A 16,192-nucleotide genomic window follows, 5' to 3' on the forward strand; every position below is an offset into this window, starting at 1 on the left:
ACGGCAGTGTTACACCGGCTGGGGACCACGATGGATCAGGTGATGGCGACGATGGAAATATGAGAGAGAGGTGGCCTTCCTACACCTCCACCAGCCACACTCCAACCAGTACCACAACCCTCTCCTTCGTTGATTGGTCCCAGTGTTATTCGACTCCCGAGGAAGTATGATGGGACGGCGGTTCATCCCGCTCCTTCGGGAGGTGAGAGCGTGAAGGCCCTCGTCTCCTGCCTCTCAGGCAAAGCCCTGGAGTGGGCCAACGCCGTATTGAACGATCCAGACTCGGCGAGGGAGCACTACCCAGACGGGTGAACGTCTGTTCCATCTAAGGCAGGACAGGACTTCGCCATAGAGTTCCGGACCTTGGCTGCTAGCGCGGGATGGAACGACAGGGCCCTGATCGATCACTATATGTGCAGTTTGCGCGAGGACGTCCGTAGGGAGCAAGCCTGTAGAGACACCACCCTCTCCTTGGACCAGCTGATAGACATGTCCATTCGGTTGGACAACTTGCTGGAGACGAGCGGACATCCGGATCGGGCCCTGTCAGTTTTATCCCCCAGCCCCTCCACTCCAACACCCATGGAGCTAGGAGGTGCTGCAGCGAGGGCAACCGGAGGAGGAGCCCTTTCCTGTACAAGCTGTGGTCGTAGAGGGCACACTGCTGACCGGTGCTAGAGGGGTCCTTCTGGGAGTCGAGACGCCAGGCCGAGCACTGCTCGGACACCTCAGGTGAGTCGGCACCAGGCTCACCCAGAGCCTCCTGTTGGTCACATGTATGTGTTCATTTATTTTCCTGAATTTTCCCCTCATTCCCGGCATAAGGCGCTAGTAGATTCAGGCGCAGCAGGCAATTTTATTGACCACGGTTTTGTGCATCGTTTAGGGATCCCCCTTGTTCAGATTGATAAACCCTTCCCAGTGCACACCTTAGATAGCCGACCATTAGGGTCAGGGATAGTCAGGGAGGCCACGGCTCCACTGGGCATGGTTACGCAGGAGGGTCATGAGGAGAGAATTAGTCTCTTCCTCATTGATTCTCCTGCATTTCCGGTGGTGCTGGGGATCCCCTGGTTGGCCCGTCACAACCCCAAGATTTTGTGGCAACAGACGGCTCTAAAGGGGTGGTCAGAGGAGTGCTCAGGCAGGTGTGTAGGGGTTTCCATCGGTGCAACGACCAAATCTCCACCGTGCGCAATCCCTCAGATTATGCCGATTTGGCTATCACCTTCTGTAAAAAGAAGGCTACCCAATTACCACCTCATCAACGAGAGGTTTGTGAGATAAATCTCCTGGTAGACGCTGTACTTCCCAGGAGTCACATGTATCCCCTGTCACACGAGGAAACGGTGACTATGGAGACAAATGTCTCTGAATCTCTGGGGCAGGGGTACATTCGGCCCTCCACATCACCTGCCTCCTCAAGTTTATTTTTTGTGAAGAAGGAGGGAGGTCTGTGTCCATGCATTGACTATAGAGGTCTAAATTCCATCACGGTGGGGTACAGTTACCCGCTACCTCTCATTGCCACGCCGATTTAGTCATTTCACGGGGCATGCTTTTTCACAAAACTGGATCTCAGGAGCGTGTATAACTTGGTGCGTATCCGGGAAGGAGATGAGTGGAAGATAGCGTTTAGTACCACATCCGGCCATTATGAGTACCTCGTCATGCCGTACGGGTTGAAGAATGCTCCAGCAGTCTTCCAATCTTTTGTAGACGAGATTCTCAGGGACCTGCACGGGCAGGATGTGGTGGTTTATATCGATGACATTCTGGTCTATTCCGCTACACGCGCCGCGCATGTGTCTCTGGTGCGCAAGGTACTTGGGCGACTGATGGCGCATGACCTGTACGTCAAGGCTGAGAAATGCTTGTTCTTCAAACAGGCCATCTCCTTCCTAGGGTATCGCATTTCCACATCATGGTTGATGATGGAGTGTGACCGCATTGCAGCCGTGCGTAATTGGCCCCTCCAACCAGGGTAAAGGAGGTGCATTGGTTTTTAGGGTTTGCCAACTACTACCGGAGGTTTATCCGGGGTTTTGGGCAGGTGGCTGCTCCCATTACGTCACTGCTGAAGGGGGGGCCGGTGCATCTGGGGTGGTCGGCTGAGGCGGACAGAGCTTTTGGTCGCATGAAGGCTCTGTTTACTTCGGCTCCCGTGCTGGCGCATCCGGATCCCTCTTTGGCATTCATTGTGGAGGTGGACGTATCCGAGGCTGGGATTGGAGCCGTGCTCTCACAGCGTTCGGGTACGCCATCGAAGCTCTGCCCTTGTGCTTTCTTTTCGAGGAAGCTCAGCCCGGCAGAGCAAAACTATGACGTGGGGGATTGGGAGTTGTTGGCTGTCGTCAGAGCTCTGAAGGTGTGGAGACATTGGCTTGAGGGGGCTCAACACCCTTTTCTCATCTGGACTGACCACTGTAATCTGGAGTACTTCCGGGCGGCGAGGAGACTGAACCCTCATCAGGCAAAGTGGACTATGTTTTTCTCCCAATTTCGGTTTACTATCTCATATAGACCAGATTCCCAGAACACTAAGGCAGACGCACTGTCCCGACTATATCATATGGAGGAGCGGTCCATCGATCCTACTCCCCGATGGGAGGTGGACGCAACAATCGAGTGAGCATCACGTGTAGAGCCTACACCACCACAATGTCCAGCTGAATGGGTGTACGTTCCGCTGGAGGTTCATGACGGGCTGATCTGGTGGGCTCACACATCCTCCTCTGGTCATCCGGGCATCGGTAGGACGGGACGATGTCTTAGTGGGAAGTACTGGTGGTCCACTATGGCCAAGGACGTGAGGGTTTATGTGTCCTCCTGCTCGGTGTGCGCTCAGTGCAAGGCTCCTAGGCACCTGCCCAGAGGGAAGTTATAACCCCTTCCCGTTACACAGCGGCCTTGGTCACACCTGTCGGTTGACTTCCAGACCGATCTGCCTCCGTCACAGGGCAACACCACGATCCTGGTCATTGTGGATAGGTTTTCTAAGTCCTGTCGTCTCCTCCCTTTGCCCGGTCTCCCTACGAATCTACAGACTGCGGAGGCCCTGTTTACTCACATCTTCCGGCACTACGGGGTACCTGAGGACATTGTTTCTGATCGGAGTACCCAGTTCACGTCTAGGGTGTGGAAGGCGTTCATGGAACGTTTGGGGGTCTCGGTCAGCCTTACCTCGGGTTTTCACCCCGAGAGTAATGGGCATGTGGAGAGAGTGAACCAGGATGTGCATAGGTTTCTGCAGTTGTATTGCCGCCGGAGACCGCAGCGAGGACCGGGTCTGGATCTCGACCCGAAAACTGACCCTCCGCATGCCCTGCCGGAAGCTGCGTCCGCGGTTTGTGGGGCCGTTTAAAGTCCTGAGGAGAATAAACGAGGTGTGTTATAGGTTACAGCTTCCCCCTTACTACCATATTAACCCCTCGTTTTATGTGTCTCTCCTCAGGCCGGTGGTGGCTGGTCCGCTTCAAGAAGCTGAGGTGCGGGAGGTCCCTTCGCCCCCCCCCTGGACTTCGAGGGGGCGCCTGCGTATGCAGTTCGGGCGTCGGGTGAGGGGCCTTCAGTACCTCGTGGATTGGGAGGGGTACGGTCTGGAGGAGAGATACCGGGTGCCGGTGGAGGACGTATTAGACCCATCTATGCTGAGGGAGTTTCACCGCCTCCACCCAGATCGCCCTGCGCCTCGTCCTCCGGGTCGTCCTCGAGGCCGGCATCGGTGCGCTGCGGGAGCCACGTGTCAGGGGAGGGGGTACTGTCATGACTTCCACCGAAGGTAGTTCCTCTCCCTGTTCGGGCGGCGGTCGGCGTCGCTGGCCTACTAGTCATCACCGATCCCTTTTTCCTTTTCTGTTTGTTTTGTCTTTGGTTCTTTCACACCTGGCTTCAGTTGCCTTAATTTCTGTGTGTATAATTTACCCTGTTGCCTGCCTAGGTTTGTGCGGGGTTATTTTATTGTGAGGTTGCTCGGTTAGGTTGTGCCCATTTTTGTTTCACGCATTCATACTGTGTGTATAAATTGAGGAGCTTTGTTTGTTCCTCCTTTCGTGATGGGTTTCTCTGTTGTCAGTGGCGTCTGATATTTGTATTGTGCCTTACCTGTATTTGGAAGACTTGCCCATTTAAAATGACTTATCTCGGACATCTCTGCTCTCCTGCGCCGGACTCCTTCACCTACCTCCAAACGCAATATTGTCACACTCATGAAACCAGGACTTGATGGTCAGGTCTTGTTGCAGCATCTGAAGACATTATCTGAAGATGTATACAGGACATGTTGAATGATGAAAATGCAACTATTTAGCAACATTTCTTCAATCTGTGTCACAGGTTGTCCATCTCTGAACATCTTAGGCTGTAAGAACCCCACGTTGGCGTTCCAGGGGTGCATGCGTCTCATCTCCATCAACAGCCAGCCCATGGACCTGAACCGGGTGCAACAAGGACGGCTGGGAAACTACAGGGAGCTGCAGTTTGACACATGTGGCATCCATGACAGGTAAGCCTTTAGGTGGGGCTCCAATCCCAAAATGTGTTTGGATGACGAACTAAACAGATTTAAACGGTTCTGTCTTTATTTGTTGATGAGGTTATTCTGTCCAACACAGCCCATGCTTTAGTATCGCTGACAAGTCAGCTAATAGAGATAGGCTTACAGACTGGATCTGCCAATTAGATCATGCAATGGATTCTGGTACTGTTGCACTATCATATTGGCTCAGGGCCCCACTAACAAGTTGCTACCTGTGTGGCGTGTGGCGTCCTCTCTGTCCCTCATTACCCCGCTCTGATTGTGGGACCGATGGGTGGGATTAGTACACGCTAAATATATCTCATGGCAAAGTTGAGGAAACCTGAAACACATACAGGGAGGAGACAAACAAAAGACTTGGTGAGTTGGTGCTTCTTCTTGTATTCACCCTGAGGGGAATCCTACTACTCTGATGTCAGATCGCAGCTACACCTGATTCTTCGGTTTAGAATGCTAACCGGCAGATGTAAAGGCTGTTGGAGTGTGTGGAACACAACAGATGAATAAGTCCTACAGGGCTGTTACTAAAAGACATGAAATATGGGAAATGTGTAAAAAGACGGAATGTGATGGTTCGCATGAAAACAAAACAGGTGACAGCTGTCTGTGTGCCCTATATTGGCTGCCTCTCGATGAGCCTTCCACAAAGAGATGTACGCCGAGAGAATGTTTTGTATATTTCACTACCATACAATATTACCCCTTATCCCTCATTTTATAGGCGAGGTTTATGCTCAGTATTGTTCACCGTTCTATAAATCTCTTCATTGGACTGTAATTCATTGTCCATCGCAGAGCCATGTCTTTGTGTAACGACCAGAACTATGCTTCATTAAAGGATTGGAAGATTAACCTTTACGAGTGTTAATCTACTTTTCTTTGTGTCCAATCAAACTCCATGACTACATTTTTTGCAAGTGTGCACTTCTGTGCCACGGATTCTGTAATTTCATGACCTGTGAGGGCAGCCGTGAACACATCAATAGAAATAGCTCTACGGTAATTAAACCATGGCCTGCAACCTTATCCACGCCACAGTCACTCTGCTCCATGGCAATTAATGGGAGAGAGATGAAAATGTATGAAATTATAGATGCACGCTTGAAACCCGGGCAATTATGTGAAACTGAAGGAGGCTTGAGGAAGGTACTATTAATCAGGAAAGCGTGGTTAGGAGAGGGATTTCCATGAAGCGCTGGGTGTTCAAAACCTGTAAATACGTGCTCTGGGTTTGACTTGATGCTGCTGCTTCTTCTTTTTTTAAACACACAACAACACAGTACTGGCAAGTGTTTGTTTACCATTTGCCTCAACAATTTGAGTTGGAATGGTACTCAATTCATTTGGGATTTACTGAGCGGCCTTGTAAATCGTAAATAAACAACGGCAAAGGAAATGCACAAACTGTGTTTGCCTCGCCTCTTGAGTACTCGGGTGCCAGACCGTGCCTTGATAATGGCAACGAAATGAAAAGGGGAGTCTGCTTAACAGATAATGAAAGGCTGAGGATAGTAGGCTTTGACACGAAGACAAACCTTGTTTTTTCCCTTTTTACCCTACAAAAAGGCTTGGCAAATCTGACAATCTGACAGAACGAATTATTTTACCAACAAATCTCATTTTATCCTTCTTTGATATTTCCACAATCATGTTGTGAGATTGTTTCTGTTTATCACTGCACAAAAGTCTTTAATTTAAAAAACAAAGAACTAGTATATATCATCAATGTTTCTTCTACCTTATCAATGTTCATCTTTTCAAATGTATTTATGTTTGCTTTTGTCACTATGAATACCCTGACATTTGCTAATGCATAGTAAAGATATGTATATACATAGTAATGTAATGTACAGGGCCTTCAGAAAGTATTAATACCCCTTGACTTATTCCACATTTTGTTGTGTTACAGTCTGAATTCAAAATGGATTAAATCATATGTTTTTCTCTCTCACCCATCTACACACAATACCCCTTAATGACAAAGTGAAAACATGTTTTTAGATTTTTTTGCAAATGTATTAAAAATGAAATCCAGAAATGTATAATTGACATAAGTATTCACACCCCTGAGTCAATATCTTTGACGCCGATTACAGCTTTGAGTCATCTTAGGTATGTCCGTATTAGCTTTGCACATCTGGATTTTGAGATTTTCTCCCATTCTTCCTTGCGGATTCTGTCAAACTCTGTTAACCTTTTACTGCTGTGGGCTAAATCAGGGTCTCACAGAGTGTTTATAGTACACAGTACACCTGGTGGAACAAGTGCCCAATTGTCATACTTAATATAAAAAAAGACTCCCAGTAAAATACTACTTGACTAAAAGTCTAAAATTATTTGGTTTTAAATGTACTCAAGTATGTATCAAAAGTAAATGTAATTGCCAAACTATATTAAGCTATATCAAAAGTAAAAGTATAAATCATTTAAAATTTCTTATATTAAATAAGGATTTTTAAGCCTTGAGACAATTGAGACGGATTGTGTATGTGTGCCATTCAGAGAGTGAATGGGGAAGTAAAAAGATTTAAATGCATTGGAACGGGGTATAGAAGTAGGTGCCAAGAACTGCAACGCTGCTGGATTTTTCGCACTCAACCGTTTCCCGTGTGTATCAATGATGGTCCATCACCCAAAGGACATCCAGCCAACTTGACACAACTGTGGGAAGCATTGGAGTCAACACGGGCCAGCATCTCTGTGGAACGCTTCCGACACCTTGTAGAGTCCATGCCCTGACGAATTGAGGCTGTTCAGAGGGCAAAAAGGGTTAGGGTTAGTGCAACTCAATATTAGAAAGTTGTTCTTAATGTTTTTTACACTCAGTGTACATCACAGAAGACTGAAATATAACAAAACCGTTTGACATAAACACCGGATTTTGAGCTGTTTCATATTCTTGTTCTGAAGCCGTTCCAGCATTGCTTTGGCTGTATGCGTGTGGTCATTGTCATTTGCACTCTGAAGCATGTTCTCATCAATGATTTGCCTGTATTCATTGTTCCCTCTATCCTTGCCAGTTTCCCAGTCCCTGCTGCTGAAAACATCCCCATAGACAAATACCATGCTTCACAGTAGAGATGGTGTTAGACAGGTGATGAGCTGTGCCTGGTTTTCTCAAGACATATCACTTTGTATTCAGACCAAAGAGTAAAACATTTTATTTTTTAACTGTTTATTAAGTTTTACACACACACACACACACACACACACACACACACACACACACACACACACACACACACACACACACACAACACAAAGCAATATAAATAATATACTCAACTAGAAAAAAATACAAAGAAAAATACAAATAAAAAAATGGCTTTAAAGATCCCAGACTTTAGACAAGTTAAACATACCAGGCAGAAGGCTACAAAGGTTAAAGGGCAATCTATAGTACAGGGACAGAGCAAACACCTCACCATTGTTCCTGTAAACAGTCAACGGATAAGGGTGGAGAAATGCAACCACTCACAGACAGTCATGGCCACAGACCGACCATCCACTGGACCAAAAATAAAGTTTACAATGCTTTAAAATAAAAAAAATAGAATGATTATTCATGTAGGCGTGAACAAAATGTAAAAAATAACTGGGAAAAACAAGCTCACACTTCAGTCTCTGCCCGGGCAAGATGAACAAGGCATCCGTGGGTAAGAGTAAAATGTTTGTCTCATCAGACCACATAATCTTTTGACTTACGATCTCTGAATGTTTGTGTTTTTCTTTTGCGTTTTTTGTTATTTTTCATATTATGTTTATCTCTGAGAAGCTACAGGAAATGGCTGAACATGGCCATGTTAATATATTTAGCCACAGAAATAAGGTTAATGAAATCAATACCTCTCTAACATCAAATAACATAATAAATTAGCCAATATTAGCCATTTCTGAGACTCACTTAGATCATTCCTACGATGATACAGCAGTAGCAATACATCTATAGAAGAGACAATAATGCTTATGGGGGAGGTGTTGCTATACATATACAGTTGAAGTCGGAAGTTTACACACACTTAGGTTGGAGTCACTCATTTTTCAACCACTCCACAAATTTCTTGTTAACAATCTATAGTATTGGCAAGTTGGTTAGGACATCTACTTCGAGCATGACACAAGAAATGTTCCCAACAATTATTTACAGACAGATTATTTCACTTATAATTCACTGCATCACAATTCCAGTGGGTTAGACGTTTACATACACAAAGTTGACTGTGCCTTAAACAGCTTGGACAATTCCAGAAAATTATGTCATGGCTTTAGAAGCTTCTGTTAGGATAATTGACATAATTTGAGTCAATTGGAGGTGTACATGTGGATGTATTTGAAGGCCTACCTTCAAACTCAGTGCCTCTTTGCTTGACATCATGGGAAAATCAAAAGAAATCAGCTAAGTTCTCAGAAACAATTGTAGATCTCCACAAGTCTGGTTCATCCTTGGGAGCAATTTCCAAACGCCTGAAGGTACCACGTTCATCTGTACAAACAATTAGTACGCAAGTATAAACACCATGGGACCACGCAGTCTCCTAAAGATTAACGTACTTTGGTGTGAAAAGTGCAAATCAATCCCAGAACAACAGCAAAGGACCTTGTGAAGATGCTGGAGGAAGCATGTACAAAAGTATCTATATCCACAGTAAAAACAAGTCCTATATCGACATAACCTAAAAGGCCGCTCAGCAAGGAAGAAGATTGTGGGAGCTGTACTGTTAGATTTCAGTTAAGTCGATATTATTGACCATAACCTGCTGTTGAGAACTTATTTTTTTATGGCTTTTTAACCTCTGCCATTGTGGATTCAGAACTTCAGTATCTATCTAATAGAACTCAGAGGGTTGTAGGGTGTGATGTACCACAGGGCAGCTATCTAGGCCCTCTACTCTTTTATATTTTTACCAATAACCTGCCACTGGCATTTAACAAAGCCTGTGTGACCATGTATGCTGATGATTCAACCATATACATGTCAGCAACCGCAGCTAATGAAGTCACTGAAATCCTTAACGAGGAGGTACAGTCAGTTTTGGAATTGTTGGCCAATAAACTGGTCCAGAACATCTCTAAAACTAAGAGCATTGTATTTGGTACAATACATTCCCTAAGCTCTAGACCTCAGATGAATCTGGTAATGAATGGTGTGGCTGTTGAACAAGTTGAGGAGGCTAAATTATATTACCTTAGATTCTAAACTGTCATGGTCAAAACATATTGATTAAATTGTTGTAAAGATGGGGAGAGGTCTGACAATAATGAAGAGATTCTCTGCTTTTTTGACACCACACTCCAAAAGAAAGTCCTGCAGGCTCTAGTTTTGTCTTATTTTGATTATTGTCCAGTCATGTGGTCAGGTGCTGCAAAGAAAAACCTAATTAAGCTGCTGCTGGCCCAGAACAGGATGGCACGTCTTTCTCTTCATTGTAACCAGAGGGCTAATAAAACATTACATTACAAATTGTTTGCATAGTCAACTTACGCACAGCTCTGACACAGTAACTTGCCCCATCAGACATGCCACCAGGTGTGTTTTCACAGTCCCCAAATCCAGAACAAATTCAAGAAAGCGTGCAGAATTATATAGAGCCATTATTGCATGGAACTCCCTTCCATATCATATTGCTAAAATGAACAGCAAACCGGTTTCAAAAAACAGATAAAGCAACACCTCACGGCACAACGCCTCTCACCTATTTGACCTAGATAGTTTGAGTGTATGTAATAATATATAGGCTGTGTGCCATTTTTATTTATTTATGTAGTTCTTTCATTGCGTTGTTCTTGTCTGTTAATGTTCTGTAATACAGTATGTCATGTTTAATGTTTTGTGTGGATCCCAGGAAGAGTAGCTGCTGCTTTTGCAACAGCTAATGGGACTCCTAATAAAATACATAAAAAATCTTTCACGTGCCTTTTTGCAATCTCCAGGCATGCTGTCATGTGCTTTTTTCTCAGGAGTGGCTTCCGCCTGGCCACTTTCCTATAATGCCCAGATTGGTGAAATGCTGTAGAGACAGCTGTTCTTCTATCAGGTTCTCCCATCTCAGCCAAGAAACTCTGTAGTTCTGTCAGAGTGGTCATTGGGTTCTTGGGCATCTCCCTGACCAATGTCCTACTTACCCGGTTGCTCAGTTTGGTCAGATGGCCAGCTTTAGGCAGAGTCTGGGTAGTTCCATATTTTTTTTAATTTCCCAATGATGAAGACAACTGTGCTCTTGAAAAGTTTTAACACTCTAGAAATACTTTTATACCCGTACCCAGATATATACCTCATCACAATTATATCTTGGAGATCTGCGGGCAGTTCCTTGAACTTTATGGTATAGTTTCTACTCTGACATGCACTGTCAACTGTGGAACCATATATAGACAGGTGTGTTTCTTTTTAAATCATATCCAAACAATTGAATTGGGCCACAGGTAGACTCCAATCAAGTTGTAGCGACGTTTTAAGGATGATCAAAGGAAATTAGATGCACCTGCGCTCAATTTGGAGTGTAAGGGCAAAGGGGTGTGAATATTTATGTAAATGAGATATTTCTGTATTTTACTTTGAAATGGGGTATCGTGAGTAATATAGTCAAGCAAAAAATATATTTGATACATTTTGAATTCAGGCTGTAACACAACAAATTGTTAAATAAGTCAAGGGGTATGAATACTTTCTGAATGCACTGTACATACCTGATCAAATGTATGTGCACACCTGCTCGTCGGACATCTCATTTCAAAGTCATGGGCATTAATATGGAGCTATTCCCCCCTTTGCTACTATAACCTCCTCCACTGATATGGGAAGGCTTTCCACTAGATGTTGGAACATTGCTGCAGGGACTTGCTTCCATTCAGCCACAAGAGCATTAGTGAAGTCGGCACTGATGGTGGGTGATTAGGCCTGGTTCGCAGACAGCGTTCCAATTCATCCCAAAGGTGTTCGATGGAGTTGAGGTCAGGGCTCTATGCAGGCCAGTCAAGTTCTTCCACACCGATCTTGACAAACCCTTTCTGTATAAACCTCGCTTAGTGCATTGTGCCATTGTAATGCTAAAGCAGGAAAAGGCCTTCCCCATACTGTTTCAACAAAGTTTGAAGCACAGAATGTCGTTGTATGTGGAAGTATTAAGATGTGCCTTCACTGGAACTAAGGGGCCTAGCCTTTACCATGAAAAACAGCCCCACATCATTATTCCTCCTCCACCATACTTTACAGTTGGCGCTATGCATTGGGGCAGGTAGCGCTTTCCTGGCATCCGCCAAACCCAGATTCATCCATCAGACTGCCGGATGGACACGTTTCCACTGTCCAATGGCAGCGAGCTTTACACAACTCCAGACGACGCTTGGCATTGCGCATGGTGATTTTAGGCTTGTGTGCAGTTGCTAGGCCATGGAAACCCATTTCAAGAAGCTCCTGACAAGCAGTTATTGTGCTGAAGTTGCTTCCATAGGTAGTTTGGAACTCGATAGTGAGTGTTGCAACCGAGGACAGACAATTTTTCCCATTTTGTGAGCTTGTGTGGCCTACCACTTCACAACTGAGCCGTTGTTTTTCCTAGACGTTTCCACTTCAAAATAACAGCACTTACAGTTGACCGGGGCAACTCTAGCAGTGCCGAAATTTGATGAACTGACTTGTTGGGATGGTGGCATCCTATGACTGTTCCACGTTGAAAGTCACTGAGCTCTTCAATAAGGCCATTCTACTGCCAATGTTTGTCTATTGAGATTGATTGTCTGTGTGCTCAATTTTATACACCTGTCAGCAACGGGTGTGGCTGAAATAGCCGAATCCACTCATTTGAATGGGTGTCAACATACTTTTGTAGAATATAGTGTATGTTGCTGCTGTCTCTCCAGATGTCTGCCCAACTTCTGTGAACATGGAGGGCAGTGTTCCCAGTCCTGGAACACCTTCTACTGTGACTGCTCTGGAACAGGATACACTGGAGCCACATGCCACAACTGTGAGTTATCTAGACTTCCAACTTATATATACCTACAGTATACTATACACTTCCCACACTTTTCTCAAACTTGTTCTCAATGATACTGCACAATCCAACCCAAGCCAGAATATATAATGTATTTAAATGCAGCACACAATCTCACAATCACATAGAACAGTTATCCCTGTGGTTCCATCAATGTAAAGTGCAATCCAACAGGGTTGGTAACAACATCAATGGTTCAATACCAGAGTGACCTTATAGTAATCAATCCCCTGGTATTCTGCCTGGCATAGCTACCTGGGAATCTGGTAAACCCTGTTCGCTATATGTCAAGAGCCTCAGTTTAAAATATGGAAGTTTCACCTCTCATCTGTCGTCTCCAGACATGCACAGACACCCCTTTGATATTCACCACTGAGCGCGCTCAGAATCCTTGTGCGAGAACCCTCTGCTCCTGAATACTGATTTCTTGTTTACTTGCCAGTGGATGCAGTTGTCCTTGCATGTTGGAGTGTACCTTGACATGAATATGCACCACATGAATGAAAATGTGGCCACTTACTTTGAACATCGTCTTTATATGCATAATGGTGTCTAGCTTGCTACCTTTTCTACAGTAAGTTATGCATATGTGTCCAATTTAAAATATGTAATATGGGGAAAAGTAGGGGAGGCTACAACATTAGTATTAAAAGGTCAAATTGTATGAAGTATGTCACTTATTTATATTAATATACCATATATTATATTAATATTTTGTGAAGGTGCGTGTCTTTGTGTTTTAGAGCTTGATCACTCAGTGCTATTGCTAAATGTTTACCAGCCACTGTGCAATAATGTACATGCTACCCATTAAATTAGTTAACTTCCTCACTGAGATTTCTGTCAGCCATTTTAGAGCATTATGTACAGTATATCTGTGTTTGTCTGTAGCCATCTATGAGGCATCATGTGAGGCCTACAGGCTGACTGGCGGCTCCTCAGGCTTCTTCTCTGTTGATCCAGACGGCAGTGGACCTCTGGGGCCGACACAGGTCTACTGCAACATGACAGGTAAACTGCCACTGGGGGCACACCGCCCAGTCATCACCTCTCTGCACTCCCCTGAAACGTGCAAGACCTCTGAGGTCATGGCAGAGGAGAGGCAGAGTAAACAAGATCTGATTCAGTCACTTACAGACACATTGCATTGGCCCACAGCACAACTGATGACTGACAGCCAAGCTATCAAGTGGAAAATCATTAGGGTTACTTGATATGGAATCAGCCCCTGGTTACAGTGATAGCTCCAAATAGAGATTTGTCAAAATGTCTGCTGTAAATAATACATTATTTGTGCAATAGTGTGCAAAATGACACAATCTCAAAAGTGAACACACATTAAAAAAATACCAGAGCTCTGATTCAAGTCTGTGTCATGTCTTCACCTTCAGGGCTCAGACTTTTCACAGACAAGAGTAAAGGCATGAGAGCTCGATGCCTGGATGCTGGCACACAAGACAATATCCATCACCTTGCTGTCATGAGCTTACAGCTCTGACCTTTCCGGAGGTTAATGCAACATTTAAGTCATTACGGAGGTGGCTGGCTGCTGCTGACTGTTGATAGTCTGGCTCAGGATCACAATATATTTTCCTTTTTTTATGCCACAAATCCTAATCATTTTACATGGAGCTGCCTCAGGTTGACCTCAATTAAAGAATCCATTAGAGATGTAAATAACTCTCAGCTTGACAAACTGGGATGTGAATAATCACAAAGTGGAATAGGATTTCCTCTCAGGCAAGGTAAACACCGAATTCCCCATAATACATCAAATGGGGGGATGGAAATGAATTGGAGTCCTCACCTCAATTAATCTCACAAGCTATTAACCCTTGGTTAGAGAGCCTACAGGAAATCTGTGGATTACTGCAGTAGCGTGTCCATAAAATGTTGAATGGGGTGACCAAGGTGGAGCACAGATCCAGTTTAGGGGGGACATAACATTTTGAGCCTTAATCATTGCAAGGTGGATTTTTTTCAATATAATTATGATGTTTCAACACATTAAATGCGTCAGCTTTGATTGATACATTTCCCTTTTCAAATAAATCATAAATCAATTACAAAAATGTTTGCATTGAAGGTCGGGATTTTATATAAGGGTGTTAGCATACAGCAGAACATTCACTTAAAAGTGCCATCCAGAGTGCGAATTACAGTGCATTCGGAGAGTATTCAGGCCCGTACAGCATGTTACACGTCAAAATGTCTTAAGGTTTGACATGTGTTTTGTTCCATGTTGTTTGTAGAATACAAGGTGTGGACAGTGGTGACCCACAACAGCACAGATCCAGTCAGGGTCCAGGGTTCTACTCTCCAAAAGCCCTACGTTATGAAGTTCAATTACAGCGCCTCACCTGAACAACTGATGGCCCTTGTGGCAGGGTCAGAGCAGTGTCGACAGGAAGTGATGTATGGCTGCAGGAAGTCCCGCCTCTTCAACACTAGAGGTGAGTTGGGATAGCACCCTGTTCATTCTATGACGTCAAACTTAGACATGGTCCCAGACAAACCTTTTTCGTAATATAAATGGTTAGTATTCTGAGAATGAACCTGACTCTGACCTGAGCGTGTGAATATACAGTACATCTTCAACCATTTCTCCCGTTATCTTGCAATAACTTCAAAGGCTACCGCCGAGCATGTCTCTGAGCATTCATCTTCAATTGCTTTGGGAGCAAACGGTCTCCCAGACATCCCACATTTGCTTCTAAATCATGAAACATTCATGAAGTGCTGAATTCCCTGATTCCCCGGCTGTCATGTGCGTGCAAACAAACAAGTTCATTATCACAGTGGATCCAAATGAGAAAATAAAAAAGTTATTGTATGGGCTATATATGAACGGTGTCAGATGGAACATCAATAGGTTGTTTCTGCTGGCTGTCGTGCTTGAACACAGATATTCTCTATAGAAGATGAATGATGTTCAGCCCCTCTGTCATACACACCATGTCTCTCAGCTGTTCAATGAATAGCAATTCACTAATTGTTTATTATTAGACCAAGTTGGCCCATGGATTATGTAAATGTACATGATTAAAAAGTGGCTTTTTGTGAACTCAGACACAACAACGTCATGCATACGTAACCTACACTCATTCATGGAATATGGTTCCCTTTAGTTTAATATGTTTGATTATTGTTATTAATTTGTTTAATTGTCATTTTCATTTGTTTAATTATGTGGCTGTAGTGTTCGGCATAGACAACAGCTGCAGCTTGTAATATGACAAGAAAATAGCAATTACCATCCACGATGACAATGTCATTTTAACTCGTCTTCTCTTTTCATATTACCGTTTCATTATCTGTCCACGTGCAGTTTGAATACTAAGGATTCACATTTGCACATTCTTTGTCATGACCACAAGAACAAAACAATAAACAACAACTAATTTGTCTAGTATTGATATGCTTTCAAATGCTTGCCCAACACTGGGACCTATTCTGACTAAATAAGCAAGCAACACTTGTGCCATAAGAGACACTGTTACTGTCAATATTGTACTGCAGTTTATTTCAAGACCTCTTGCAGATTAAGTTCAATGAGAGGGCGTATATAATGTATGCAGGTTTAGCATGCAACATCACGAATCCGCAATGCACAATGCAGATGTGTTGATAGTAGCCTATAGCTGTGCTGAGAGCTGAGGGG

General features: G+C 44.3%; 1 protein-coding gene across 1 annotated transcript in view; it reads left to right on the forward strand.

Moving 5' to 3' along the window:
• LOC109902659 (contactin-associated protein-like 5) overlaps positions 1–16,192 on the forward strand; it is a 64,302-nt gene that overhangs the window by 33,169 nt on the left and 14,941 nt on the right. The window contains exons 10-13 of the mRNA XM_020499220.2: positions 4,336–4,504; positions 12,398–12,504; positions 13,423–13,542; positions 14,784–14,984. Of these exons, the coding sequence (XP_020354809.1) occupies positions 4,336–4,504; positions 12,398–12,504; positions 13,423–13,542; positions 14,784–14,984 (597 nt within the window). The remainder of the gene's footprint in view (positions 1–4,335; positions 4,505–12,397; positions 12,505–13,422; positions 13,543–14,783; positions 14,985–16,192) is intronic.

Source organism: Oncorhynchus kisutch, linkage group LG2 (assembly GCF_002021735.2).
Source record: "Oncorhynchus kisutch isolate 150728-3 linkage group LG2, Okis_V2, whole genome shotgun sequence".
Classification (NCBI taxonomy): Eukaryota; Metazoa; Chordata; class Actinopteri; order Salmoniformes; family Salmonidae; genus Oncorhynchus; species Oncorhynchus kisutch.